This window comes from Larus michahellis, chromosome 1 (genome assembly GCF_964199755.1).
Source record: "Larus michahellis chromosome 1, bLarMic1.1, whole genome shotgun sequence".
Lineage (NCBI taxonomy): Eukaryota > Metazoa > Chordata > Aves > Charadriiformes > Laridae > Larus > Larus michahellis.
Genome location: NC_133896.1, coordinates 135,443,035 through 135,469,425, shown reverse-complemented (window position 1 = coordinate 135,469,425; position 26,391 = coordinate 135,443,035). Strand labels below are relative to the sequence as shown.

At 44.6% G+C, this 26,391-nt stretch overlaps 1 protein-coding gene across 2 annotated transcripts in view; it reads left to right on the top strand.

Moving 5' to 3' along the window:
• The window catches only part of PTCHD1 (patched domain containing 1), a 40,016-nt gene extending 14,824 nt beyond the window's left edge, over positions 1-25,192 (top strand). For both annotated transcript variants that reach the window (XM_074604880.1, XM_074604887.1), the window contains exon 3: positions 17,641-25,192. In XM_074604880.1, the coding sequence (XP_074460981.1) occupies positions 17,641-19,295 (1,655 nt within the window). In that variant the 3' untranslated portion in view covers positions 19,296-25,192. The remainder of the gene's footprint in view (positions 1-17,640) is intronic.
• The last annotated feature ends 1,199 nt before the right edge of the window (positions 25,193-26,391 follow it).

Below are 26,391 nucleotides of genomic sequence, written 5' to 3'. Positions count from 1 at the left end.
TTTCCTAAACTGTTTGTACCGTGCCGGGACATTAAAACCGTGCCTGGGGGACTGGTGTGGCGTAGCGCCCTGCCGCAGCGTCCGTGCGGGAGCGAGGAAGAAGGTTGCGTGAATGCCGAGGGGGAGCCCCGCTGCTGCTTTTCTGGGGGCGTTTGATTCTGGTTTTGGTGGCTAGCATTGGAGGGAAACCTTTGCAGAGGTCCCCCTGCCGCAATGGCAGCATGAGCCGCGTCGGCAGATGAAAGTGGCCGGGCACGTTGGGCACTTAGAGAGCTGTCCTGCCTTGGCAGGCGCCTGGCCATGGGACAAGGGAGGTCGTCAGTTCTGGGTTGTGTTTCTCCTGGCTGAGCGAGCATAGGGAGGGTTTCTCAGCCCTGGCGTGGAGAGTTTTTTCTACCCTGGTCAGGGATGGACCCGTCCAGTTAGCTCCAGCGCATCCCTCCCTGGAGGGCTATGGAGGAGGCGGCATCAGCTGCTCCCTGGCTCTGGTGCCAGCAGAGGCGTCTTCATCTCCCTGGTTTTCACTCACTGTGGGGTGCGAGGTGATTTCTTTCTGTTTTGTTTTCCTTGAGGGTAGGAAAGAGGAGGAGAGAAGGGCAGTCAGCTCACTCCTGACCCGAAATCAGTGTCGGCACCACGGCATTTGTGGGGATGCCGTGCATTGTATCCAAACAGGGAGGAGGACTAGATGGGAGACAAAACGAGAGCTCTGGAGAGTTCACAGCCTCTTTGTTTGTGTTTGGTTCATAACTGGTGTGAAAAGCGTTGTGCGCTGTAGGTGTTTAATACGTCCTCATTCGCGCCATTATTCATTTGTGGAGAATAATGCATGCATTGATTTGCTCGCAGCTTCCCCAGCTGAAAATCAGCGCTCAGTAATACTTCAGGTTTCAAGTGTAAGAATGTCTCCACTGACTTAGTCACATCGTGTAGTGATATGACACGTTTCAGCACAGCTATTTTTATATCCAGCGCCAGGTTCCTATGCCATGCCCGTACTGTAGCTGTGGTATTGTTGCACTTTAATTAAAGACTATGCTTCAGTGCATTGCACTACCAGTTAACATACAGAATATATTCAGTGATAAAGAGAATTCAGCTACGTTACAAATCGGCTCTCGTTTTCAGATGACATCCATGAAAATTGAACTGTGTCATAATCTAGAGGAAATGCAGCACGAGAAAGCCAGAGTCAAAAGAAGGTTACCTTTCTCACCTCAGTCTTGGAGGGGGGGTTCTTTTGTGGGGTTCCATGCCTATGCTTGTATTGTAAAATTCAGTTCCTCAAACTAAGTAGTTTGTATTACTTATACTATTACAGAGGGGAGGATTTCCAGATGTGTTGCAAGAGAGTAGCCATAGTAGAAAAACAGTCTGAAGTCCAGCCATGTGAAATAAAAGTACCTGGGGAAAGTGACTCAAAAATATGAAATATTTGCTGTTTAGGGATCAGAGCATCTGCTCTTTGGCACAATGTTTCAGATCTTTAATTCACTAGTAGTGACTGTGCTGAGACTTGAAGTTCTTTAATACTTACAGATAACTACGAAAAGTTTCACACTTCTATTTTAGTCCTCCTTTAACTGCCTAGCTGTATAAGCCAACTCTGCTTTTTTTTTTTCCTTTTTTTTTTTTCTGGGTTTTTTTTTAGTCTTGCTTAGTTGAAGTATTCCACTCTTAAAAGGAGTAAGTTTCAAATACGCAGCTCAGTTCTCGCTGTGAACAAGTCATGACAGAGCAACCAAATTCGTGTGAATCTTGCCTTCTTCCCCAGCTGCATAAAACCTCCAAGGGACAGGAATATCAACAGGTGAACAGAAGGTACTAAAGACATTCCAGAGTTTGTCATGAGAACTGTTTTAAAGCAGCAGCTAGCTAGAAAGGCAGGGTTTCCTTTTTTTTTTTTCCCCCTGCAGTACAACAGAAAGATTCAGGATGCGTTTCAAAATGTATTTCATGCCTATAAGTTGTTTTGCTTATAAAGGATGGTTTAACTCAAGGTAACTGAAGGCTAGAGACACAAACCATCCTCCATTATAGCCCGCTGAACTGCTTCCACTTAATTTCAGTGACCGTCAGATTAAATCATAGATTAAATGACCTTTAGAAAGCTAAAGGATTTCTGGCTAACGGTGTAGCCCTGTAGCTATTACTCATAATCTCATGGCTAAAAGCAAAAATTAGATAGAAAAAATGATTACGCTGGACGCATTTCAGGCGAGGCCCCTTTACTAGTATAAATCATTAATGAAGTTTTTGCGTTTTATAGCAAATGAGGATTTTTAACTTTTCATCAGCATGGCAGAGCCGGGGTGGGTGGGGGGACACACTGGGACGCACACTCTCCAGACATCATCTGCCCTCTGCCACTGGACAAGATTACGTCTTTCCAAACAGATACTTCTTGTCCTGCACTTTGTCTTCTCCTTGGGCCGCTCACCCCTGTGTTTCACTGCGCTACCGCTGCGGCATTTGCATCATGTCTAACACAAATTCCCCTTCTGCAACTCAGCTGTCTTCTTTATTTGTCCTCTGCATCTGGAAAACAATTTTTTTTCTTTTTCTTTGCATATTTGGGACCAATCTCACTTGCCTAGTCTTCTACCCTTTAATCCCAGGTTTCCTCACGCTGTGCTTACCAGCCTTCCAGCAACCTTCTTTCTTTTGGCCGCTCCACATCTTCCGCGGTGCCTAAATCTGGGCGCAGGATTCAGGCTGAGGCTTTCGGCAGCATGTAGAGTAGGAGGATGATTTCACACATCTTTCATATGGCACTCCTGCTCATACATCCCCATATGACATTCATTTTTTTTCTCAGCAGTATGAAATGGTTGGCATTTGGTTGGTGGCACATGGTAATTCACAGATCCTTCATGTCACTTTCTACCGTGTTTGCACAAGTAGGTATTCCAACCAACACATAGACGATTGCCCTTGTCCTTGCTGAATTGTAGCTCGTTTATCTTACACCATTTCTCCTCTTCACTAAGTGAATCTTGAGACCCTTTCAAGATGCATTAACTGAAGGTGGTCGGCAGTGTTCTGCAGTTGTCGGCTTTTTCATATTTTCAAGAATTGCTTTCTGAATAGTTTAAATAGTTTGTCCAGTCACAAGCCCGTTCTAACACTTCAGGCAATATGTCTGCAAAATACTCGGTTCAGTGTGTTCTGTAATACTCGGTTGCATTCATCCTGTTTTCTGTAACATTCCTTCAACATCAGCCATTTCCAAGAACAAACAAGCTATAGTGAAGGGTACCAGCCTCTGTAGGTGTTAAACCCTTAGCTTTTGCATCACTAGGACAATTTTACATTATTAAACTACCATGGCTCACCAAGTTGCACTCTGAAGCTCAGACTGTGTGAAGTGTAAACAGGAACATCTCTTGCCTACCCCACCTGTTAAATATGACATACTGGTTTAAACACTTCGTGCTTTGGGTTTAATCACCTTCACGGTAGTTTATTCTAATTTATTTTACTCTTTAATTGAGGCAGGTTGCTCTAACCCAGCTCACAAAAGGTAACTCATTGAGTCAGAATAACTCAGTCATTGATGACTGTACATAGCCTGAGCATGTCACTACCGTGACGATTTTTATGTTGTAGCAGGTTTTTTTTTAGCCCTCACCGGCTGCTAACTGACTGGCAAAAATTGAAGCCAGGAGAGATGTTGCCAGAGACCTCCTTCCCCAGCGGGTACCAAAATAGCCGGGGGTCCCCTTTGGTCACCGAAGGTCCAGCTGTGAGGGGCAGTGCCTGGGGCTGGCCCGAGCCCCTGCGGAGGGGCTGTGCCGGGGGCGAGCTGGCAGAGGAGGGCAGGCTGGCTGCAGCCGCTCTCTTCTCTGGGGATGTCTTGTCAAGTCAAACCGGGGACTTTTCTTTTTCAGGTCTGGATGTGTAACAGGTACTTCTAATGTGAAAGTGAAGCCTAAAACCTGTGAAACTTGGCAGGCTCCCACCATTCGTCTGGGCATATTTTGAATTCATATATGCCTCCGTGTTTTTTTAAAACTATCATCTGCATTTATCAGTGTGTAAAAATGTAATTTAAGGACAAGATTACTCACATGCCTAGTTCATGTGGAATACTTTGCTGAACTAAGGCTATTCATTTTTGACCCTAAGAACCAAAAAATAAATTCTTCAATTTGATTGAATTTAAAATAGCTGAGTTATAGTGTCAGCTGAAAAGCAGAATTCAAATTCTTGTTTCCTGTTGCCCTCTCCGTTAAAAACTACAGCTGTTCGGTCTGGCACAGAGGCTAACGTATTCATCGTAAGTTTCCCTTATGCATTAAGTGCTGTTTAATAACTGCCAATCCTTTAAAAATACCAGTTTCCTAAAAAAAAAAAAACCCACAGTGTTACCAAACAAACCATTGGACAACAAGCAGCACTGGCGGAACAAGTTTCTGGCATGATGTCTTTTGCCTCCCAGAGGTGGAGCGCAGCATTTAACTTAGGGACTCAAAAGAAAATTGCAGTATTGCCCTTTGCACTGAAGAGAAAACTAGCAATCTGTTTCCTATTCCTCTAGAAACTGCTACAGCTTATTCGGGGAGAGGCGGCTCTCTTCAGCTGCCAAGTTCGTGAAAAGCATCGGCTCTGTGAAATCGCGGTGGAATGCCAGGCACTGCCAGATACGGGCAGGGACGCAGGGCCGGCTCCACAGGCTTATATTTAGCCTCCAATGCTGGCAGGGGAAAACCAGTTAGCAGTTACAGGAGCGGCTTGAGCTTGCAGCGGGCTGTAAACGGAAACGATAGCCAGCCTTGTGTGAAACTCGTCAAAAAAGGGACAAATAGCAAATACCTCTTCTTACCGCCTCCCTCCATCCTCCCATCATGTCCCTCCCATCAGGTACACCCCTTCCGAGGAGAGAGAAGGGAGTCTACAGAGTAGGTCCGGGCAGGGATGCCTGGGAGGGAGCAGGTGGAAGTGTCGGGTAGGACCCAGGCAGGGTCTTCCCGAGGTTCTGTCATGGCTGGGGGGAAAGTCAGGGGGAGAAGGAGACTACGTCTGGCAGGAGGGCACACAGGAGCAGGAGAGGTGCAGAATGCTTTGGTGCATACATGCCCAGAGGTACAGCATGTACGGAGAAGTGAGCTGAGATAATGTGTACAGGGGTTTTACGAATGCAAAAAGTCAGGGTATCAAAGATGGGATCTGAGGTCAGAGACAGCTGGGAAACAAGGTCAGAAAGAAAACGGGAAACAGAAGAAAAGGGGAGGTCAGTATGTTTGATGATGGGAGTGAAAAGTACAGGAGGGCAAGGAGAGGACTGCTTGAAGGTTAGGCACCATGAAGACAACAGGTAGCTAAACCAAGCAGGGCAGCCAACAACCAGCGTTGAAAACCCTGAGAGGGTGAGGATGCTCGGGCCAGCTGGGGCCACCACATGTGGCTCGCTGGAGCTGCACCTCGGTGCCAATAAGGTGCCTGGCCCGGCTCCTTCTTCAGTTTTCTGGAAGAACATGCTGGTAGGGAATTGCAACATATGCCAAATTTGTAGGCTCTAAACGCATTCATTATCCTCCCTATCAAGCACCCAAGTGTTTGCTATATTCAATAAAACTGACGTGTCAACATTGGTTACGTATAGAGAGTTTCAAAGGGAGAGAACCAGCCCCTTCACAGGTCTCCCTGGTGCCCTTCAGTCCACACACAAAGGTAACACACACGCACACGAATGTTTGACTTTGTATAGTACTTTCCCACCAATTTTCCTGTTAGTTAATAAAAATGTGAAGCTTACCAAGTCTCTTTGTTTTTATTCCCCGAGCTAAGCTTTCTCGCTCTCCCTGTCCGGCTGCCCCTCTGCCATCTCTCTGTGCCGGGAAGGAGCGTCTCCTCCGGCAGCCTCCTCCAGCAGGTCTCACTCGTCTCCCTGCTCCAGGCCACAGCGTCTCCTTCCTGATGCCTGCACGCCTCTCGGCATCTTTTTGTCTCCCTGAGCTGCATTCATCTTTTCTCCTGCTTTCCCCACTCCTCCTAGCATGTCCCCTTTGTTGGTCTGGGGGCTTTTTTAAAATTTCTCTTCTCTCCCATCCTGCGCTTGTCCGCAGCTGGGTCCATTGCTTCTACCCTTTTCCCTATATTCTTGAATAACTTCCTTGACTCCCAAGCAGGTCCCCACCGTAACCTGCAGTTGTATCTCGGCTGCTTCAGACTTCCCAGTGATTTCCACCATTCACCCTTTGCTTTTTTCACGCTGCCAAAGGGCTCTAAGAGTGGTTGTACACTTGTTTTTTTGTCACACCATCTGCTCAGCTTTCCCGGTTCAACCCTGCACAGCTCAGTTATACTCCTAAAATATTTTGTGTTTTGTTCCTTTTGTTACCCTTATAAGAAATAAATAAAATTATCTTTCTTTTTTCTACCCTGAGCAGAATCCCAGGCATGTGATTTTCCTAGTAATTCCTTTTTCTTTTCCTTTTCCCTTCCCTAGTGTCTTCCTGAGCTCTGTAAGCAGCTATGCATCTCCTGCAGTCCCTCGGGCATCACCCTGCATTTCTGTTCCTTGCAGGGAAGAGCAGAAGTAGGCCCTCAGGCCCCCCCTCCTGTCTCAATGTACCAATGTGTCCTCTCACCAAAGTCAGTGTTTTCCACCCAAAGTGAGGTGATTTAACCGCTTCCTCCACCTGCTGGTCTCCTTCTCTCCAGTTCTCCTTCTGAAGGCCCTAGTGCCCCAAGCCCCCTAAGGAACCAAAACACCAAGAAGCCACTAATGCATGGGAAGGAAATTGGTTGAAAATACAAATGGTGGCAGAGTAGTTTAGACACTTGTACCAGCCCTTTCCCATGTGGTGCAAAAACGGTGAGTAGAGCTTGCAGCCGGCCACGTGTGATGGTGACGCGGCCAACACATGTCCGTGTTCCCCCCCTCACCACCACAAACCCGAGTGAAATCCTTGCATGCGTACACGCTCCTTGGCTTCAGAAGAGTGTTGATGACTCAGGAAATATAACGCTTTTTGGAAAAGAGGAGCTGTATCTGTAGGAAGTTAGTCCAGAGACCAGTTTAATACCGAAACCAAGTGCTGGACAACCATAGAGTAAAATCAATTGCCTCTTGACTGGTCGTGCTCCAATATACACTTATGTCATGGAAGTGTGTTACAGGTGATGCAGGGCATTTAATGAGCATTCATTTATGCAAAGAGAAGCAGAAAGATGTGTTATACTTTTACTGTCTGCATTCTTTTAGCTACCGAGAAGTCAGTGTGTGCCATGGTTTAATGGAGGGGCTTGTCAGAGAAGTCCCAGACAGTCAAAGCTACTGGGGGTTAGGCTCTGACATCCTGATTTTCTTCAAGTAGTGAAGTCCCTCAAGACAAACTTCCACATATAAGAAAATATATTGGAACTTCACAGGTTAGAGAAAATAAACCTTTTACTGTCTCTATATATACATGAAGGAAATGTATTTATATATTTGTGGTATACTTTACATACTGGACTTGGATGGTCAATGAAGACCTGGGGAAGGTCAGCAGGAACTGATGTGACTTTTCATTTTAGGTCTTTCTGTGAGAAAAACGGTGCGTGTTTTGGGCTTCAAATGCCGCCATTCCCCAAATAGGCAATAGCTGAGAGGCACATGTGGCAGGGAGGGAGCATGCCATTCTCAGGTCGTGAGACCTCTGCGTTCTGGCAGAGGACACTGGCAGAGACGAATTAAGTTTAATTGGAAAAAGTTAGGTCTGGATGCTTGGTGGAAAGTCCAAGCTGAGTTCCAAACTTGAAATGATTTTTCTTTTTTTTTTTTTTAATCAGTAAAAATGATAGGTCATATGTGCTTTAACTGAAGTTTTGCAACTTTTTGAGCATTGTGTTTCACATACGGTTGATCTATAGATGATGAGTAAGAGTAATGACAAACATTGCTAAAATAGGAAAATTTAAGGGTATGCTTGAGATGTTTTGGTTGCAGCTTTCTCACCAGAGAAGGGGAACTTGAAGTGTGGTAAACTAATCCATATTCCACCAGCCCATATTCCACTAGGAAAACACTCCTAGAAGCAATTGGTATTTTGGCTTGTGGGCTTAGAAATTTAAAACAGATTTAAAACACGATTTTGCCCCAGATATACTCACTGTGTCTTACTCTGTCTTCAGGAGCTGTCACCTACTGTATGTCACTTGGCTGTTCTGTAACAGGGTAAACATTAACCTTGCACGGGTGATTGCAGGTAGCTTCCGTCTACCTTTAAGTAATTTTTTAACACGGCGTGCATAAAATCTGTCAAAAACTCACTTTGTGGGGAAAATCAGTTCGCGATTTTTGTCTTCTGATATGAAACTAAGCATGTCATGTGCCAGACAAGCCCAGTAGTACTTAACATAGAACTCCTCATCCAACCACCTCCTCGGCTAGTGAGGCTTGAGGTACATGCATCATGGGGGAAATTCGTCTTGCCGGCCACATCTATCATTCCTTTACTGTCCTGGCATCGGACTCTCCCGTCCTGTGCGGCTCCTCTGGTACCAAGGGTGGTCCTGGCTCCCCCCGCGCACCCCAGGGTCCATGCCCTCTGCCAGTCCTGGTGGTGGGCAGCCACAGCCCTGTGCCTTCCTCCTCTTGTCATCCTCCGCGCCGCCAAACTAAGCCTTTCTCCCTATCTGTTGAAATAAAAGCTTAGCAGGGTGCTGTGCTTCCTGGGGGGGATTTTCTGGTGTTTCCGAGTTAAAGACGGCGAAGAAGAGACGTTACTGGGAGGAGCAGGGGAGTCCCAGGCAGGGCGACCCTTTGAAGGCCAGCAGGAGTTAGATGCTCCCCTGCTGTTTGCCCCAGCACCCCAGGCTTCCACCTACGGCGCAGGTTTGGCTCAAATGTGTTCGGTTGGGATCTGCACAAGGTCTGGGTAGTCAGGAGATGAGTGTGCCGTGCGGACATAAATATTTCAGCAGTTAAAACCAGCTCTCGCTAACGCTCAGCTCCTTCTACTGCGCGGAACGAAATATGACTTTTAACTTTTGCCAGGTCTTTCACGAAAACAGAGGAAAGCAAGTCACACGTTTAAACAGAGTTGACAGCCTCCTATTTAAATGCCAAAACAAGCCTTTACCGATTCTTAAGTGGAATTAAATATTCACTTTATATATAAAAGTAGATTTTGAACCATAACTTGCTTTGCTTATCTGTCTTTCTCAAAATAAAAGAGCCACTCGAGTTTTCTCTCAAATGTATTTCTGTTTTTAAAATGTGCTTATCTGACATTCTTGCTATCACTATAACAACAAAACCTCAAATATTACACTGGTTCAGTACTAAAAAAGGATGATCCAAGCAAAAAAACAGCATTTTCCCAGAGAGTAATTTTTACTCTGTTCAAATCAATGGCACTATTCAAGATTAACCATGTACTTGCTGAATTACCTGTAGAATCATAGAATCATAGAATTGAGAGGCAATTGATTTGAACTGAATTTGGTATGGTTTAAAAAATAATAATTTGACAATGCAACATTAAGCGAGAAGATGGCTTTTTTATAATGAATAGCTTTAAAATACACATACTCCAAAAAAAGAAAGTGGCAAACCACGTTACTGCCATTGCTGATTAGGGACTGTGGTGAAGACTAGGACTATGAATACTGAAGCGCTGTTTAATTTAACTTCTGATTTGTATCGTTCTCTAAAACACCGGCTCATTGTTGCTTGTTTGCCATGATAAAAGATAGTACTGAGGGGGGTCATAGTTGGGATGGATCATGTACCCCAAGCATCGCTGACTGTGTCCCCACCATTTCGGGTGAGACCGAGAGCGTGAGGGTGATTTGGTTTTGTCAGTGCATTCTTTGTGCAAATGTGTACTTTTTAGTGTAACTCAAAAAAGGCTACACCTGACCAAGCCTGACTGTTTCACGGGAGAACAGAGAGCTAAGCCTACGCTGCATTTCCAAACGTTGAGTGTAGAAATGTAGAAAAGGTAGGATGTTATGGCAGACATTCCTTGCCAGCAGGCTGGGACCATAATGACCCTGGTGCAGCAGATCCGTATGACCCTTACGAGCAGCCGAGCCCCTTTTTCGGCCGTGCTTGGCCATGCTACGCCAGACCTAAATGAGGCATAAACCTGGTGCTGGATTTCCAGGCGCACCCTCTTTTCCCACCGGTGCGCTGAGCGATTTGAGCGCAGGCGTAAGGGCCCACAGAGCCTTTCTGCAGGATCTATGACTAAAAATAACATCGCGGCCTCACAGCGTGAAGCCCTGAGCACCAGTTGAAGGTTTCTCCTCTGCGTGCTCCAACCAATACGGTGTGCGGTACGGGGACACTTTTCTCATCCTCAGTGCGCTTCTGTGGGCACAACCACCCACAGCTGTGAAAGACACCAGATACCGGGAGCGTATTATTAAACATTTGGGTTTCTCTTATTTTGCTGCCAAGTAGATGCAGCGCAAAACACAACTCTCTCTCCGGAGGCTGAGGCAGATTTTTATCTGGTGTGAACGCGCCAAGACGCTTGTTGTTTTGATCCCGGTAGTAAGTTGAGAAACACACGGGCATGCCTGGAGCTTTCTGACTGGGATGGCCGATGCTGTTGGAAGCATGGTTGGAGAGATCAGCCTGACAATTGAGGGTGAATGGCTAATATTCAAATGTAAAGCAATCACAGAGACTGGTCTGCTAGTATCATGCCTAGATGCCTATCAGACTGACATACCTGATTTTATTGGGAAGATCCCAAGTCAGATGTTAACATCTGCAGGCTTAGTACATCTTATTGTTACACCTGTAAAATTTACTAGTCTTTAAAGCACTAATGGCGAATACTGAACCCAACAGCGCTGTCGTCATATTTTTGAGGTGTGTTTTCATACCTGTAATCCAGTCACAATACAGACATGTAGGGTCTGTGTGACAGGAGGTGTTGCAGTATCTATAGCCTGCGCTTATACCAGTGCATCCCATCCCATATCGCTCTTCATGTGTTCCTCTTACTCCCGCTACCACACCTGCACATAGCCTTCATGCTTACTTGCCCTTTGAACCTGTGCTGGGAGGTATGAAATGAAGCCAGGCTGTTCTTGGCTGGCTGGGACTTCACTCTCTCCGCAAATGAGGATGCAAGCGTCGGAAAAGCGAAGTAGGATTTGCCGTGCGTTTTCTTTGCTCGGCAGAAACATTTGGGATGGGCAAGCCTGCAGGCGGTGGGGTGTCCGAGGATACGCACCCTCTTTGAGCTCTGACATTCACACAGCGAAACTGTAGCCTTGCAACGCCCTGTATAGACCACGAAGGTAGACATTGGTTAGGGTGACCCACAGTTTGTTAACAGTAACCCACAGCTAACTAACAGCGAACAGCACGCCAATGATGATTTAACTGTTCAGCTCGACCCATGCCACTAAATTGTGATAAACTCGGTGAGAACTGTTGTGTAAATTAGGTTTGGTGCTAATTTCTGTCTGCATGCTGAGGGATCTCGGTTAGCTGCAGTTATTTTATTATTTTAGTGAGAGCAGAGTGTGAAGCCAGATGTTTGCTTCAACTGGATGCAAATTCTCTGCATATTCAGGAGGACTTTGAACCGGCTATACGTTCCGAGGTCAGATTGTGCCCGCTGGGAGAGGCTGTGTGAGGCATGTCGCGTATTTAAGGCAACAACTGGTTGATTGCAACTCGTGTGACAAAGGGAGTCCGGATTAGCAGTTTCACTTGGCTTTTCAGAAGATGGGAGCTGATGAGCTCACTGGTCTAGCTGGAAAAAATAAGTCAGCAGGGGGGAAATTATCTCAGCCTCTTTGTTGACATTACTGTGGAAAGCAATCCCGGAGTTGAGCAGCGTACATTGTTATTTTTAATACTGTCAGCTAGGAAAATTCATTGCACCTTCATTATATCATATGTTATTACAGGTATCGTTTTGGAAAGGGCAATTCCTGCGGCATGATTCTGATCTCACGTCTACTAATTTTGCACAAGTGCGGTTCTGGAGACCTTGCCTGCATTGGCAGCAAGCTGGGATATGAATTTATAGCATCCTAGCTATTTCATGTTAATTCACCCGGTGTTTGTCTCTGCGGATGATATTTCACTCCACTTTGAATGTGAATCAAGCTGCCCTTCACAGATTTCCACAAAAAAGAGCTGGTACAACATAACTAGCCCTCTGTAAATTCACACGCTTTTTCACAGCACACTAAATTCCTCTTGGAGACAAGTGCTCCTATTCAGTGGGATGATTTCAGGCTTAAATCAACCTAAGTGAGACAGCATTCGTCCAGCTGAACCGATAGAGTTACAAGGATGCAGCCATTACAATACAAGCAAAAACCTTAAATCAAAATCCAGACTTAACCTCAGTAGCTCCGTCAGAGCATGCTTCCACCTCAGGTTTTTGCCCACCCGGTTTCCCAGGCTCCCATACATCCTGCATTGACTCATTCCCAATTTTAGCCAGTCTTTTGTGCCAGCAGGGTCAGGAAAAGATTTCAGATTAAAAAGTAAGCCTCAAGAAAAAAAAAAAAAAAAAGGTTGCTGATGTTCCTAATCCTGACCATTCCTTTAGTCCAATTGAGACTAGAAACGGTTGAATTAGTAGCATGTGAGGGAGCACCAAACTTTGTTAGGGGAGGAGAGGCAGTGCCTGAGAAGGAGGAAACACCTCTTAACCCAGCTCTGCTGCTAGAGGAGTCCGGCCCCTTAGGAAGACAGTCTCCTGCTTTAATACTCTTAATTCTGACAGTTAATGGGCAACGTACATACCGGTGTAGCATTCAGCCTCACCGAGGCGGAGATCAATGGTTATTAGCGTTTTGTGTGCCACTGCATTAAAATGGGATGAATAAAATTAATTACCCCTGAAATGCGACCTTCCACACGGAAGGCCGGAACTTCGCAACCTGTAAGTGAGACTTTATTCAGAGAGATTGTACTCAGGTATCAAACACACGACGCACAACCTTCGAAACAGTAAGAAGAAAAAAGCGAGAGCCACAAGCGTACTGTTATTCTCTACTCTCACAGACGGGTAAAACTGTAAGAAGAGAAACCAAAACTTTGTTCTCGGTCATCCCCTTGGCTTTCTCTTACTGAGGAAGTCTATGTGAATACCCAAACCTCATCTTATCACGATAAGATCAAAACCTCACGTGATTTCAGTGTAAAATTGAACACATCCCTTAATCTTTAAACAATAAAAGCAGGCAACAGCCTTTGTTTTAGGGAAGCAATTAAGCCAAGCGAATAGAGAGATGGTCTGTGACTCCGGTGACCGCGAGGTCACGTCGCTGCCCTCCCACAGGCTCTGGGGCTGCTTTAAATCCCTTCACCCCTCTCTGCTTCAGTCCTGCCATTTGCCCGGCGGGAGCAGGGCCAGCTTTAAGCCGAGGCCATCGATGCCCATTCGTAAAGGCCTCTTGTTTGAGCAATGCCTTAGCAGGTGAAATGAGTTGCATTTCTTTTTCAGGGTTTTAAAATGGTACTAAAAAGAGCAGTTACGATGCCTGCGCATAAGTAGTGTTTAAAATGGGGTAAATGATTTGATCATTTTAAGCAACAGAAAACTTTGCCTTAGTTTTCACAGCTTCCTACGAGTGCGTGTTTTCTCTCATGCGTGCTCTGCATTGATTTCGCAGAGCGTGTGTGATGCAAGACTTGATCCTGAAGGAGGCAAATTAAACTTTCTATAGCATTTTCAGGCGACTCATAAAAACGCTGTATTTAAGCTAGGCATAATTTATGGTTTTTATTACTGATAATGTTATTAGCTTCTAAAGTTAAAGATAGCCCACGTCGGCCCATGAGAAATTTAAACTCCTCAGAAATAACAGTGACTGTCTTCTTCATTTTCTTTGGCTACAAAAGCCAGAATTTCTGTCCTCAGTCATCCAAGATGTGTGGTAGCAGTAGAAAAAGAGAATAAGGAAAAAAAATATTTTGGTCCCCATTTTCTCCAATACCTTTCTCCTACTCCCCTAGGATTTTGCTTTGCCCATTCAGAACCTCTTTTCCTTAAAAAAATCCCATCTTTCTGTGGACTCCTTCTTAGCTCATGGTTGTACAGTCTGACTGTAGGGCACGACCAGTGAATCATAATAGCAAATGTCAACAGGAAAAGATCTCCAGTAGCCCATTAGCTGTTTGAGTTCATATTTATTATTTATTGAATGACTGTGAACAATGAACAAATTGCTCTAAATCATTACAGATTTGTGGCTAAATCTCTAGTAAAAAGAGAAAATCAGTTAAAGCAATTACAGAATTTATTTGCAAGGAAAAAATTGCCTTCTTGTCGTTAATATTACATAGGGTAGACGTAGCACCAGCGAGAGGAACAGAGGTAACCAGTGCAAATTGTTTAGGGATACAAAAAATGGAAACTCTGAAATGACAGAAAAGTGAAAGAAATTCTCACAAAATGCTTCCATGGAGCTATCTGCCCTAATCTCTGGGGGCTAGAGCATCAGTGAGTTGGACAACATTGGAGATTGTCACCCCAAGTTGTGCTTGCAGTATAAATTAGGCTTGCAGGAGTAAATTAGGTTAGGTAAATCCCATTCTAGCTAAATAAGGCTAATCTTTGGACTGCCATGCCTAATTTGTGTATGACTTTGGGCTTAATCTGTTTCTCAAAGGACACCAGATCAGGTCAGTTGTGCCAGTGATGCAAAAAGTGTACAAGTTTGTCATTTAGGCTTGTCTTCCTAAAGGTAGATGAGGATTTTGTAGCTGTTACAGAACTGGACAGAGGAATCACAAATTGTACAATTGAAGGAAGATACCAATTCCTAGCATGCAGATTGTGTAGCAAACAACAAAAGGAACCTATCCTAAAATAGAAGAGTATCTAAATGTTTTTCTGTTGGCTGTGTGGAGCACATGCAGTAACGCCTCTTCGTGCATTTACTTGAGCAGTTCTCTAAATCACGTTCCATTTTTGGGTAGTCTCAATGATTATGTAAGAGCAAATTGTGGGTTTGTGTTTCCTACTTAAAGAAAACATGTGGTATCAGGAGTCATGTTGTCAGACATTATCCAAAATCTTATACCTGTTAAAAAGTCATGCTCAGCATCATATTTAATTAGCTCTAAATTCTTTTTTTTCATTGCAAAGTCAAAGGCTTTCCAAATTAATGCGGCTATTTGAGTATATTTAGGCAAGAGCCTCTTAACACTGAAATGTTTTTTTACAAAAGCATGCTATAGCTAAAGCTCACGATGGAAGTAATTTGTAATATTCAATGACCTCATTTTATTCTGTTTTGCTTACTCGAAGCTAATGCATATGATGCTATGTGAAATTCTCAGACGAGCCTGTCTGCAGGACTTATGGGAGCCATAAATGGATTAAACCTCTCACTCCCTGCTTTGGCAAGTGATCAGTTACATTTAAATAAAGGTCAGTCCGTCTTTACAAAGAACACGCTGAAAGCAAGCTTAATAGCTTTCCCTACTGAGCCTAGAACATAACTATTTGAAGCATAATTAGCAACGGGGTGCCAGTCACTGATTGTGCTTTTTGCTTGATTTTACGTCTGGGGAGTTCCAGTATTCCCCATTAGCTTTAAGAGGGGGCACGGTGCTAGTTATCAAATTGACAGTCTTGACCTGACCTCTGAAAGCAGCTGTAAAACATTGTTTGGGAAAATTAAGATGACTGCCAAATGCCATACCAAAACCGGGACCGTAATATTGCTACAAATTGGGCATTCGTGGTCTACGCCGTGACTCCAAATAACAACATAGGTAAGATGTCTGATATACATGAGAGCACGGACTTTGTTGCTCTAAATACCAGGTGACCGCAATAAGGAGATAGCTGCCCTATTATCTCTTCTTTTGAGCTCTGTATTTTGAATTCTTTATAAAATACCCCATACCTAGGCTTTTCAGCATTAACAGAGTAGCCAGCTCTGCCATCTGTTAAAATACAGGTAGGATATTCCTTGCAAAAAGGGCAGAGTGAATCAGCTACAGCTGCCCCTACAGTAAAAGGCACTGACCAGAAAAGGGTTATTTTGTCAAGTTAATTAAATATTTAGCCTACATGAGGCATTTAAGAATAAACATGATCATAGAGTCATAGAATGGTTTGGGTTGGAAGGGACCTTAAAGACCATCTAGTTCCACCCCCCCAGTACATTTTTTTGTTTTCTTGTTCTTCAGAATACCTCATTTGTTTGGGGGTCTCTTGAACGATATTCATAGCCTTTGTGGCAACAGTGATATAATCGTCTTCAGGCGGAGGGAACAGGGCTGATGTAGCAATTTTGTTACTCTGCAGCCAGACAGAAATTCTAACAAAGATCTCTGAATTACCTTGACCTGCCTGGCTGGAGCATCAACTTCAAAAATCCAGTGATTGCGCTTCAGTGTCATCAGCAGCTAATTCAGCACTGATCGTTTTATCTAATGTTATCAGGGAACGGGTAAGAGCAAAACACTGTGGACTGACTTTTGGGAATTTCTAGAGGTAATGCAAGAGCAGACCAGAGAGATAGACAGGGGACAGCAAAAACAGCAAAAGAATAAGGAGAAGGAGTAATCAAAAGGCAGCAAAGTGTGTGGGATTAGATGGAAAGGACCTATTAAGTAAAGATGACCACAATACAAATTATTATGAGAAAATATTGAAATTTTACATTTCAGGTGTGATACAAAGACTATGTTTTTACATTTCTCTTTGTCTGAAACACCAACCTACTTTTACCTCAGCCACTCTCACCTGATAGCTGGTCGATGGCTGCGTTCCCAGCTCAGAGTCCACTACGAGAGAGCAGAGGTCTGTGTCCTCCAAATGTGCCTTGGTTATCCATCACAAAATAGAAAATGTAAGAGGAAGGTGACCAACCAGGGATTAAGATAAAACCATGCACCTTTCCCGATTTACCTGTGCTTGGGGGTTAAACACAGGATTTTACGTCTGCAGGTCTTTATCTCCTATCATGAATGCTATATCCTTTTAAGAGTTACTTAAATACATTATAAAATGCAGGAACTGCCAAGAAAAATAGAGCTGTATTTGTTTTTACAAGCCCTTAGACATATTGAAGTAGGAAGACCGATGCCTTAAGCAGTTCCATATCAGTTCTACTGTTCCGCAGCTCTAAAATTTATATGTGCTTTTTTTCATTTGTTCCGTTTCTAGGACTTCCTTTTCCTGATGGAAAATTTGTATAGGAAGTGGAGAAATCAGTGACTGATTTACTTGACAATGTTCAGCTTATATGAAGGTTTCATTTTTTTACAGATGTTCTACAAAGCAGCCAACCAATGCTCTGCTTCCAGCATAGGCACTTCAAGGTCCCATTTCTTTGTTTTCACCACAGGTCAGATCCCATCACCAGGAGAAACTAATTTCAAAGCATCTTCCATCACAGGCACTCTGAAATAATGAAACGAAACAGGCATCCAGAAAAAAAAAAATCCTTTTTCTTTAACCTATCAACCCTGCGTCAGTGATGCAGAACTTTCCTCAAGCTCTGGCAATAAGGTTTGCTAGTCAGGTAGCGAATGTGCTCCTGTGGCTTAGACCACCATAACGATTTCTCTCTTCTGCAGGGCATTTACTTCAAGCATTGATAATGGCAAGCTGTGTCTCCCTTGAGTCTTTTAGCATGTCCACGTTACATTTTTCCGCATGTTGATTCGAGTACTTTAAACACTCGCTTTGTTCTCTGTTGTAGGTCATGGGTTATATGGGACTTTTGAAATGTTGTCCTCCTGGAGGAAAACTAGAGAAGACCAACACGTTAAAGAGAGGACTGCAGCCGTATTTGCAGACTCCATGCTCTCGTTTTCTCTCACCACTGCCATGTACCTGGTCACTTTTGGAATAGGTGCCAGTCCCTTCACTAACATTGAAGCAGCCAGGATTTTCTGCTGCAATTCCTGTATTGCAATTTTCTTCAACTACCTCTATGTACTCTCCTTTTATGGTTCCAGCCTGGTGTTTACTGGCTACATAGAAAACAACTACCAGCATAGTATCTTCTGCAGAAAGGTACCAAAGCCAGAGGTATTGCAAGAGAAGCCTGCATGGTATAGGTTTCTTCTGACAGCCAAATTCAGCGAGGACACGGCAGATTCAGAGGAAACGAACACTTACGAGAGTCATCTTTTGGTGTGGTTCCTTAAACGCTATTATTGTGACTGGATAACAAACACTTACGTCAAGCCTTTTGTAGTTCTCTTTTACCTTGTTTATATTTCCTTTGCCTTAATGGGCTACCTGCAGGTCAGTGAAGGGTCAGACCTGAGCAACATCGTAGCGACCGCAACACGGACCATTGAGTATACGACTGCCCAGCAGAAGTATTTCAGTAACTACAGCCCGGTGATTGGGTTCTACATCTACGAGTCGATCGAGTACTGGAACACCAGTGTCCAGGAGGACGTGCTGGAGTATACCAAGGGCTTTGTGAGGATATCTTGGTTTGAAAGCTACTTAAATTACCTTAGGAAACTCAACATATCTACCGGATTGCCCAAGAAAAACTTCACTGATATGTTGAGGAACTCCTTCCTGAAGGCCCCTCAGTTTGCCCATTTTTCAGAGGATATCATCTTTTCCAAGAAATACAACAACGAAGTCGATGTCGTGGCCTCCAGGATGTTCTTGGTGGCCAAGACAATGGAAACCAAGAGAGAAGAACTTTACGACCTCCTGGAGACCCTGAGGAAGCTCTCTCTCACCTCCAAGGTGAAATTCATCGTTTTCAATCCATCATTTGTGTACATGGATCGTTATGCCTCTTCAGTGGGAGCCCCCTTACAAAACTCCTGCATTAGTGCTTTATTTCTGCTCTTCTTCTCTGCATTCCTGGTGGCAGACTCTCTGATCAATGTCTGGCTCACTCTAACTGTTGCCTCGGTTGAGTTTGGAGTTATAGGTTTTATGACCTTGTGGAAAGTGGAACTAGATTGTATTTCTGTGTTGTGCTTAATTTACGGAATTAATTATACAATTGACAACTGTGCTCCACTGTTATCAACCTTTGTCCTGGGCAAAGAGTTCACAAGAACTAAATGGGTGAAAAATGCCCTGGAAGTGCATGGGGTAGCTATTTTGCAGAGCTACCTCTGCTATATTGTTGGTCTGATTCCTCTTGCAGCTGTGCCTTCAAATCTGACCCGTACACTGTTCAGGTGCTTGTTTTTAATAGCATTAGTCACCTTCTTTCACTGCTTTGCCATTTTACCTGTGATACTGACTTTCCTGCCACCGTCCAAGAAGAAGAGGAAAGAGAAGAAGAATCCCGAAAACCGTGAGGAAATAGAGTGTGTTGAAATGGTGGATATGGATAGCACCCGAGTGGTTGACCAAATTACAACAGTCTAACTTGTTTGTTTGTTGCTTTTTTACACTAGGTCTTACTGAGAAAGAAAAAAAAAAAAAAAAAGAAACCAGTACTGACTAAATATCTGGGGAGAAGAAGGGGCTTGGATGTTTTCCCTCCCCCCTCTAATCTAAATCCAGGAATATTCAAAATGATGGGAGAAATTAAAAATAAATTTACAAAAAGAGCTGGGGGATTGTACCTTGCTCAGCTCCTATAACAGCTATTACGAGAGAATTTGCTCACACATGCAAAGAAGGGTTGAATTTTAGGCACATGAAGTAAGATCTAATGAGAGAAGTTGGGTTCCTCTGCAGCCGTCTGCGTCGCCTGTACTGCGGATGCTGCAATTATTGTGGCTAAACCCAATCAGATCGAAAGGTCAACTGTCAAGGCTGAAGTAGCACTAAATGTTCGCTGGATGTAAAGGCTTTACAAACTTTCTGCACAGCAATAACTCAAGTCAGTGAGTCAGCTCTTATAGGTCTTAGCCATCACATTTAATTTTTTTTTCTCCCCTAATCTAAACATTTATGCAAGACTGTATAACAGATAGCAAACTGTACTGGGAAAGAAGGCAGTACACAGCAACCAAACGCTTTCCAAACACTTTTATGTTATAAATCACTTTTTTTTTTCTAAAAATATCATTATTTTAAAATGTAAATCATCCCTTGATACATTTTTAATCATGGTTTTATAGCTCTTTCTTTTTCTTATAAAAACAAAAAAGAACAAAAAAAAAAAAAAACAAAAAAATCCCAGTGACTCTGTCACTCTAGAAGATATATAATTCTATTTTATATATGTCTCGCTACTAGTTAAACGCGTAATCTGCTTTACCAACTGTAATTTTGTTAGCACTCTACTAACACGTGCGAGTGGATCTAGCAGCAGACAGAAGACGGTGTACTGAATATTTCAGCACCAAAATCCATGACACAAACCTCAAATACTAAACTGTCATCAAGAAAGTGAATGTTAGGGCTCTTTTCGTGAGAGCCCATTTCAGGCCATTCACTGGTAATGCACACTAAGAGGATTAGTGGGTAGTTTTACGTAATGTATAACTTAATCCCTCAATCTTCCTAGAGTACCCGTAAAGCAATAGACCTTGCAGCTATGGGCTCTTCCAAGAGACAGTAGACCATGAGGGTTGTGTGGAACAAACCGAAGGTTGGGACTGCTGTTCAGCAGCAGCAAATTTAACAATGTCCCCAAAGAGCCCATATCTGAGGGGCCTATTGAAACCATCACATTTGAGGGAAAGACACACACACAAAAAAAAAAGTTAAAAGATTACATTACTGAGTCTTTTTGGAGCTGTGAGTTCTAAATCAATAATTCCGTCAGCATCTGTGATGTGGAGTAATACAGATAAAGCAGCATCTCTTTCCTCCTCCACCCCCTCCACCCTTAAGAGCAACAGGCTCGTTACTGTAAGGTTTTACCATGCGGTTGAACCCCAGTGGGGATACGTAAGCCAATTCTGTAGGTTTTGCTGAGAGTATTCCAACTATATGTTGCCTGTGAAAACCCAGTCGCAGGAAGCTGGCTGGTGTGTCGCATGGTCTCATGGATATATGAACTGTTGCTTTGTGGTGCAAGGTGAACGTCTTGCAACTGGACTCCTTTTTACAGCTCGTCCGGAAAATAAGAGTGTTTGAAAAGTTTTCAGCGGTTGGCACAGTGTCTGCCTCCGACACACTATCTGGAGGGCGAAGAGGTACCACAGGAGCCATGGGGCTTGGACCCCTGGGAGCCCTGTGGGTCGGCAGGCTGCCTGTGTCACCCGGAGGGTGATGAGCACACCTGTGGTCACAAACCCAGGGCGATGCTGCATTGCACGAAACGTCTCTTTAGCATCCAATCCCAGTGACACCCCCCCTCAAATGCCCTGTGCAAAACCCACCTATTAATTTTCGAGCCAAGATATACTTCTGAAGCTTCCTCCCTAGCAGAAAATAAGATAACCAGATATTTTGCCCTGAAGCAAAACGTTCCGTGCTAACTAGCAAAACAAGTCAGCAGCGCAGCTGGCAACGTTTACTTTCCCCTGGATAAGTCCTTCTCTGACCAGAAGGAGAAGAAGCCGTGTCCAGGAATGCACGGGCTCTTTGCTTGAACAAAAAACATGTGCTGCGGTAGCAGCTGGGAAGCTGTAACAACAACTTCAGCCTTGGCAGAAATCAGGCGGACACCTTGAAGACAGCCAAATGAATGTGAGGTGAGGGGAAAGGTCTGTTTTCCCCTCTTTTCTTTAGACGCAGGCTTGGGGCTACGTTTTCCAGCCAAAAATCATTCCTTGAATATGCTTTCACTGTGGATTTTCCGTGGTGGTCATTATGGCATTTAAATAACAATCACCCTGTCTCCTGGCTGTTCAACTTCAGAGGGCATTAGCGAATTAGTTGAAGGTTGCAGAGGAATCGCAAACCACTTTTGGCAGCTGCAGTCTACTGACTTGTGGGACACCTGGAAATGGGAGATGTGTGAAAGAGGTTGTTTGTACACTGCAGAGAGGAATACATGGCAAACACTGGTTTTACACCTCTGCTATCCCTGATGCTATCACTTGCAAACACCAGATGCAAGGATGGCTACCATAAACCCCTTCACATCTAATAGAAATGCATAGATAGGAGCGTCTTTAAAGAGATGTCGAAAGACAAGCTTGTAGTTTCACAGGTCTCTCATTAAATCTCAGCATGCGAGGCCTTCAGAGATCTTCAAGGAAGGTGATAAAACCAGTGATAACATTACTCCTCTATCTCCAAAATTGTCAGAAAAAGGATGTGGAGGCACTCCTATGGCAAAGTGCTGCAGGATGTACTTGGGTCTCCACAGAAGACAGGGTGAGAAGTCCTGCAGCCCACCCCCCTGCCCCGAGGCAGAATCATAAACATTTAAATCTTTTCTGACAGATGTTTGTCCAGCCCATTCCTAAAAGTCTTTTTAAGGGCAGATTCCTCCCCTAGCAGTCCCCCCCTCAGTGCTGTGTTACCCCACCAGTAACTCCTGCTGGCCACCCGGGACTGAGAGAGGGAAGAGGATCTGTGTCCCTCTCCACACAGGGAAGTACAGGACAGGCAGGAGACAGTCTCTAAAGCCTCCCTGCCCCCTCAGAAATTCCAAACAGAGCCAAAAATGACTTTTGTACATTTCTCACAGTGTTCCTCCTTAAGCCACCACTTCCTCTACCCACTTCCAGGCTTGGCGAGGTAAAGCCATGCAAGTGTCCAAGGCGTACTCAGCCCAGGTCCATGAGATTCCTGCCTGAATCCTGATGTGTCTGGGAGATGCACCAAATACTCCTTCTCTACAGGTAGCTTGAATACCTCAACGCGAACCAGAGCGGCATGTTCTCAAGGTTTCAGACTATGCTAACCCACTTTGGCCTTCCTCCCCTTTGACTTTTTCCTCTGGAGCAATTATCTTCACCAAAGTCAGTTGGCCCTCACGGCGCGAATTGATTACTAGGTGCAGATGCTGTGCTCTGTTCTCAGTCCAAAGCACTCCCAGTGGCTAACTGTGCATAAGATTTTACCCTTACTGGTGAACCTCCATTTTGGAAGACTACCTAGGCTTAAGCAGTCTTTTGTCGTACTCTCCAGTGGCTTTTTAGCCCAGGTATCACTGTGGTTTTGTTTGCAATATAGACGACCCAATTTTTGTATGAATTCAGTGAGTAACAGAGTATTATACACTGTCAGGCACTGACTAAAATCTTAACAGCAAAAATTTTAACTAAGGCTAACAAGAATATATAGGACTGTGGCTCACTGAGCACATATATCTTCTACAAACATTAAAATTTCCATACAGTAAGGTATGGTGTACAGTATATTTTTACTACGGGGTAGAGCATGGGGAAAAAGAACCAACCTAAGTGCATATGGCCATCAAGATCAGTCCAGTTTTCTTATAACATAATTCCTAATTTTGGCTTAGCAAAGTTCATTTTCAACTTGCAAGTACTCAAATTGGAAGAAAAATAAAAAGAGAAAAGTTGGTACGGCTGGAATAACTTCGCTATAAAAATTAATTGATGAAGCCAGAACTTTCTGCCCAAAGCTTTAAGTGAAAATGTTCTAGTTAGATTAAAATTAGAGTTGTGAAGGCTGAGAAAAACCTGCCTGGCAAAGAAAAAGAGCTTCTTTTCCAAAGACAAGCAAACACACTTAGTATGGTCAACTGCATGAACCTGGAGGGAAAACAGTACCAAAGTGGCCTGAGGTTACATTGTGCCACGTGAGGATTCGCATCTGCTCTCAGAAGCTTTCTGAGCCAGCGCTGAATTCAGGTAAAACATGTACTGTAAATTGAAAGGCGTACTTTTAAATGCTTTTCTCTAGCCTAGCTGTTCTCCCGTGAGCCACCAAATCCCACCTCAACCAACACCTTGTTTGTTTTTATTCAAAGAGAAAACAAAAGAGAGTGGTGGCACGACAGGGCGAAGTTCAGGAGAGTCAGAGCGGAGACCACGGCTTCTCTTAAAAACGGAAAGCCAGAAACAGCTCTTTAGCAAGTGGGGTTTTGTGGGAGAAGACCTGGTTGTTTCAAAACTTAGCAAACCAGTGTTTCTGCCGTTTGTTACATTTGGAAGCAGATAGCATGTTCAAGGGGAGGCGGGGAAGGGAAGCCAAGTCAACAGGAGTTAACCTTGGGTGGGCTGTGGACCCCCAATTGCTGTAGCTACTCTCCCATGGTCGGGAGCTGGTGGCAGGAGGGGCAGGGGGGACTCTGCTGCCGGGGCGTTGGGGACACCGGACCTGGCACTGCGGTGGGGATGCTTCCCATGTCCCCATCCCACAGCCCGTCCCGGCAGCTCCCACCCCGTGCCTCCCGTTACGACAGCTTGGCTGGGTTTTGCTGAACCAGAGATGGTGTGGTAAGGCACGAGCCCCGTGGGAAGCCACTTTTTGAAAGACCCTGGTGAGAAAGGATGACCCAGAGCCTTTTCCTCCCCTGCCTTTGCGGGTATTAAAATCCCTATAAATCAAAATCAAATTGTGCAATTGGCTACGTAGGGGCAAAGTATTTCTTCCATAGTTTTATCCCTACATTTATCACTAAAAATACTTGTAATTTATTTGCTTATAAATATTTTGAAATAAGGAAGCCTTCCTTGGGTACACAGAGGTCTGATGGGGAGGGGGGATGCAGTGGGGAGAGCCCCTTTCCCTCTCCAAAGGTAGGCAGCATCCCCCACCCACAGCCAGGCACCACACCATCGCCGCAGGGCACCCCTAGGGATCCCAGCCCAGGGGCAGGGGTCTCTCTCCCTCTCCCCAGTCTCATTAGAGAACGGGGGAGCTTTAACTCCAAATTGTGGTAGAGATGGGCCCCCCAGGGAGCCCTTGTGAAACCCATCCGCTGCCAGGAAAGCGCTGGGGAGAACTTTTGTGTTTTGGGTGCTTGGGGTTTTTTTGAGAAAAACATGGCAAAGGCATCCCAGGAGAGGATTCAAAGAAGTATTCCTGCCCATGGCGCATAGGTTGGGACTGAGTGGTGTGTCCCAACGTGCCACCACTCGCCCCGCCGTGGTCCTGCCTGGAGAGGGAGCACCTCAGCATCACCTGCGGCTGCCTGGGGCAGCCGCTTCTCAGGCACGAACCTGTCTGATGTAGTTGGTGTTCTGCAAGTCATCACCTTTTTTTTCAGTCTGGGAGAAGAAAAAAAAAAAAAAAGGGCCGCATAAGTAATTCTAGGTTATTTAAGCTCCAAGAAGTCTTAATCTGTGCGTCAAATAAATGGCTTGCAAGATGTCAGGGGTTTTCGTTTGGGCTTTTTTTAACCTATTTTTACTATTTTTGTATTAATTTAGGGAAAAAAAATTGTATAATGAATCTCAATGTATAGCATAAGCCTAAAATAAAATGGCTGTCTCTCTCTTTGCTTCCTGTGCTCCCGAGCTGCTGTAGAAGTCCCGTGCCATCACCAAGCTAACAAACCAATTTACCTGGCCTAACCCAAATAATCAGGCTGTGTGCCCTCTCTGACTCCCAACGGAGAGGAGTGATGGAGCAGTTCAGGGGCATCTGCTGCAGCACCGAGCTGGTGATGTCCCAAAGGTGAAGGGCACACTGCTGCTCCAGTAGCCCCTCTTGTCCCCAGGCTGCACACTGCTCAGCAGCAGGCACAGGGAAAATGCATTCACTTCACATCCATTCATTTCCATGTTATTGAGATCCAAGTCCTTTTTCTAGGGGGAGGGTGCGGGGGTGTCCTACTTAATCCAGCAGCAGAACCCCAGCCTGGACAGGTAAAACAACAGCTAAGGCAAAAATCTCAAATTGATTTGACCAAAAAATAGTGTTATCTGCTCAAACAAGAACTAGACCTACCAAGATCTGGTAGGTAGACCCAAATTATTACTATTGAACAGGATTATTAGTATTAAAAATTTCCTTACCAGCTTCTTATCATCCAGAAAGTTCGGAAGCCCCATCATCACTGAGAGAGCCAACTCTCCAGCCACAGGCGTTGCCCCAGGATCCTCTGATGACTGTGATTCATCACCCCCTTCCCCCACCCAAGTCGACCACCCATTTACACCTTTTCTCACTGTTTTGGGGAAGGGGAGCAGCACCCCTATAGGCCCACCCGGACCAACTGCTTTGATGGAGAAGCAAGCCACCACACCAAGTGACCAGGGTGATAGTTACAGCTGCTCTGTCACACCTGCAGCAATGAGATAAAAATCAAGCTCTTAAAACTCTAAAAAGTAGGTGAGCCAGACTCCAGCCTGAGTTACTGCAAGCAGCAGCAGGCCTGAGAGCTGGTGGACTTCTGGTTGCAAAGGGCTTTTGGCCACTTTGGTTTAATGGTAACTTTGGGACTGCAATTTAAAGGTGACTTCTGTCACCTGTTACAGCTCCTGCCCTTGTCCCTTCCAGTTCTTTCTCACGTTGCCTTAAATTCAGGATCCACAAGCACTGTTGGCAGAAATTCTGGCTGAAACAGAAAATCAAATTATATCCATTTTCTAATTGCTAATGTAATGTAAGAGAGGCTACATTTAAGCATCGCACAGCAACTCAAAGACTCCCGTACGGGGCTGGTGTGCCTCATTTGTCTGTGTTAGCAAGAGCTGTT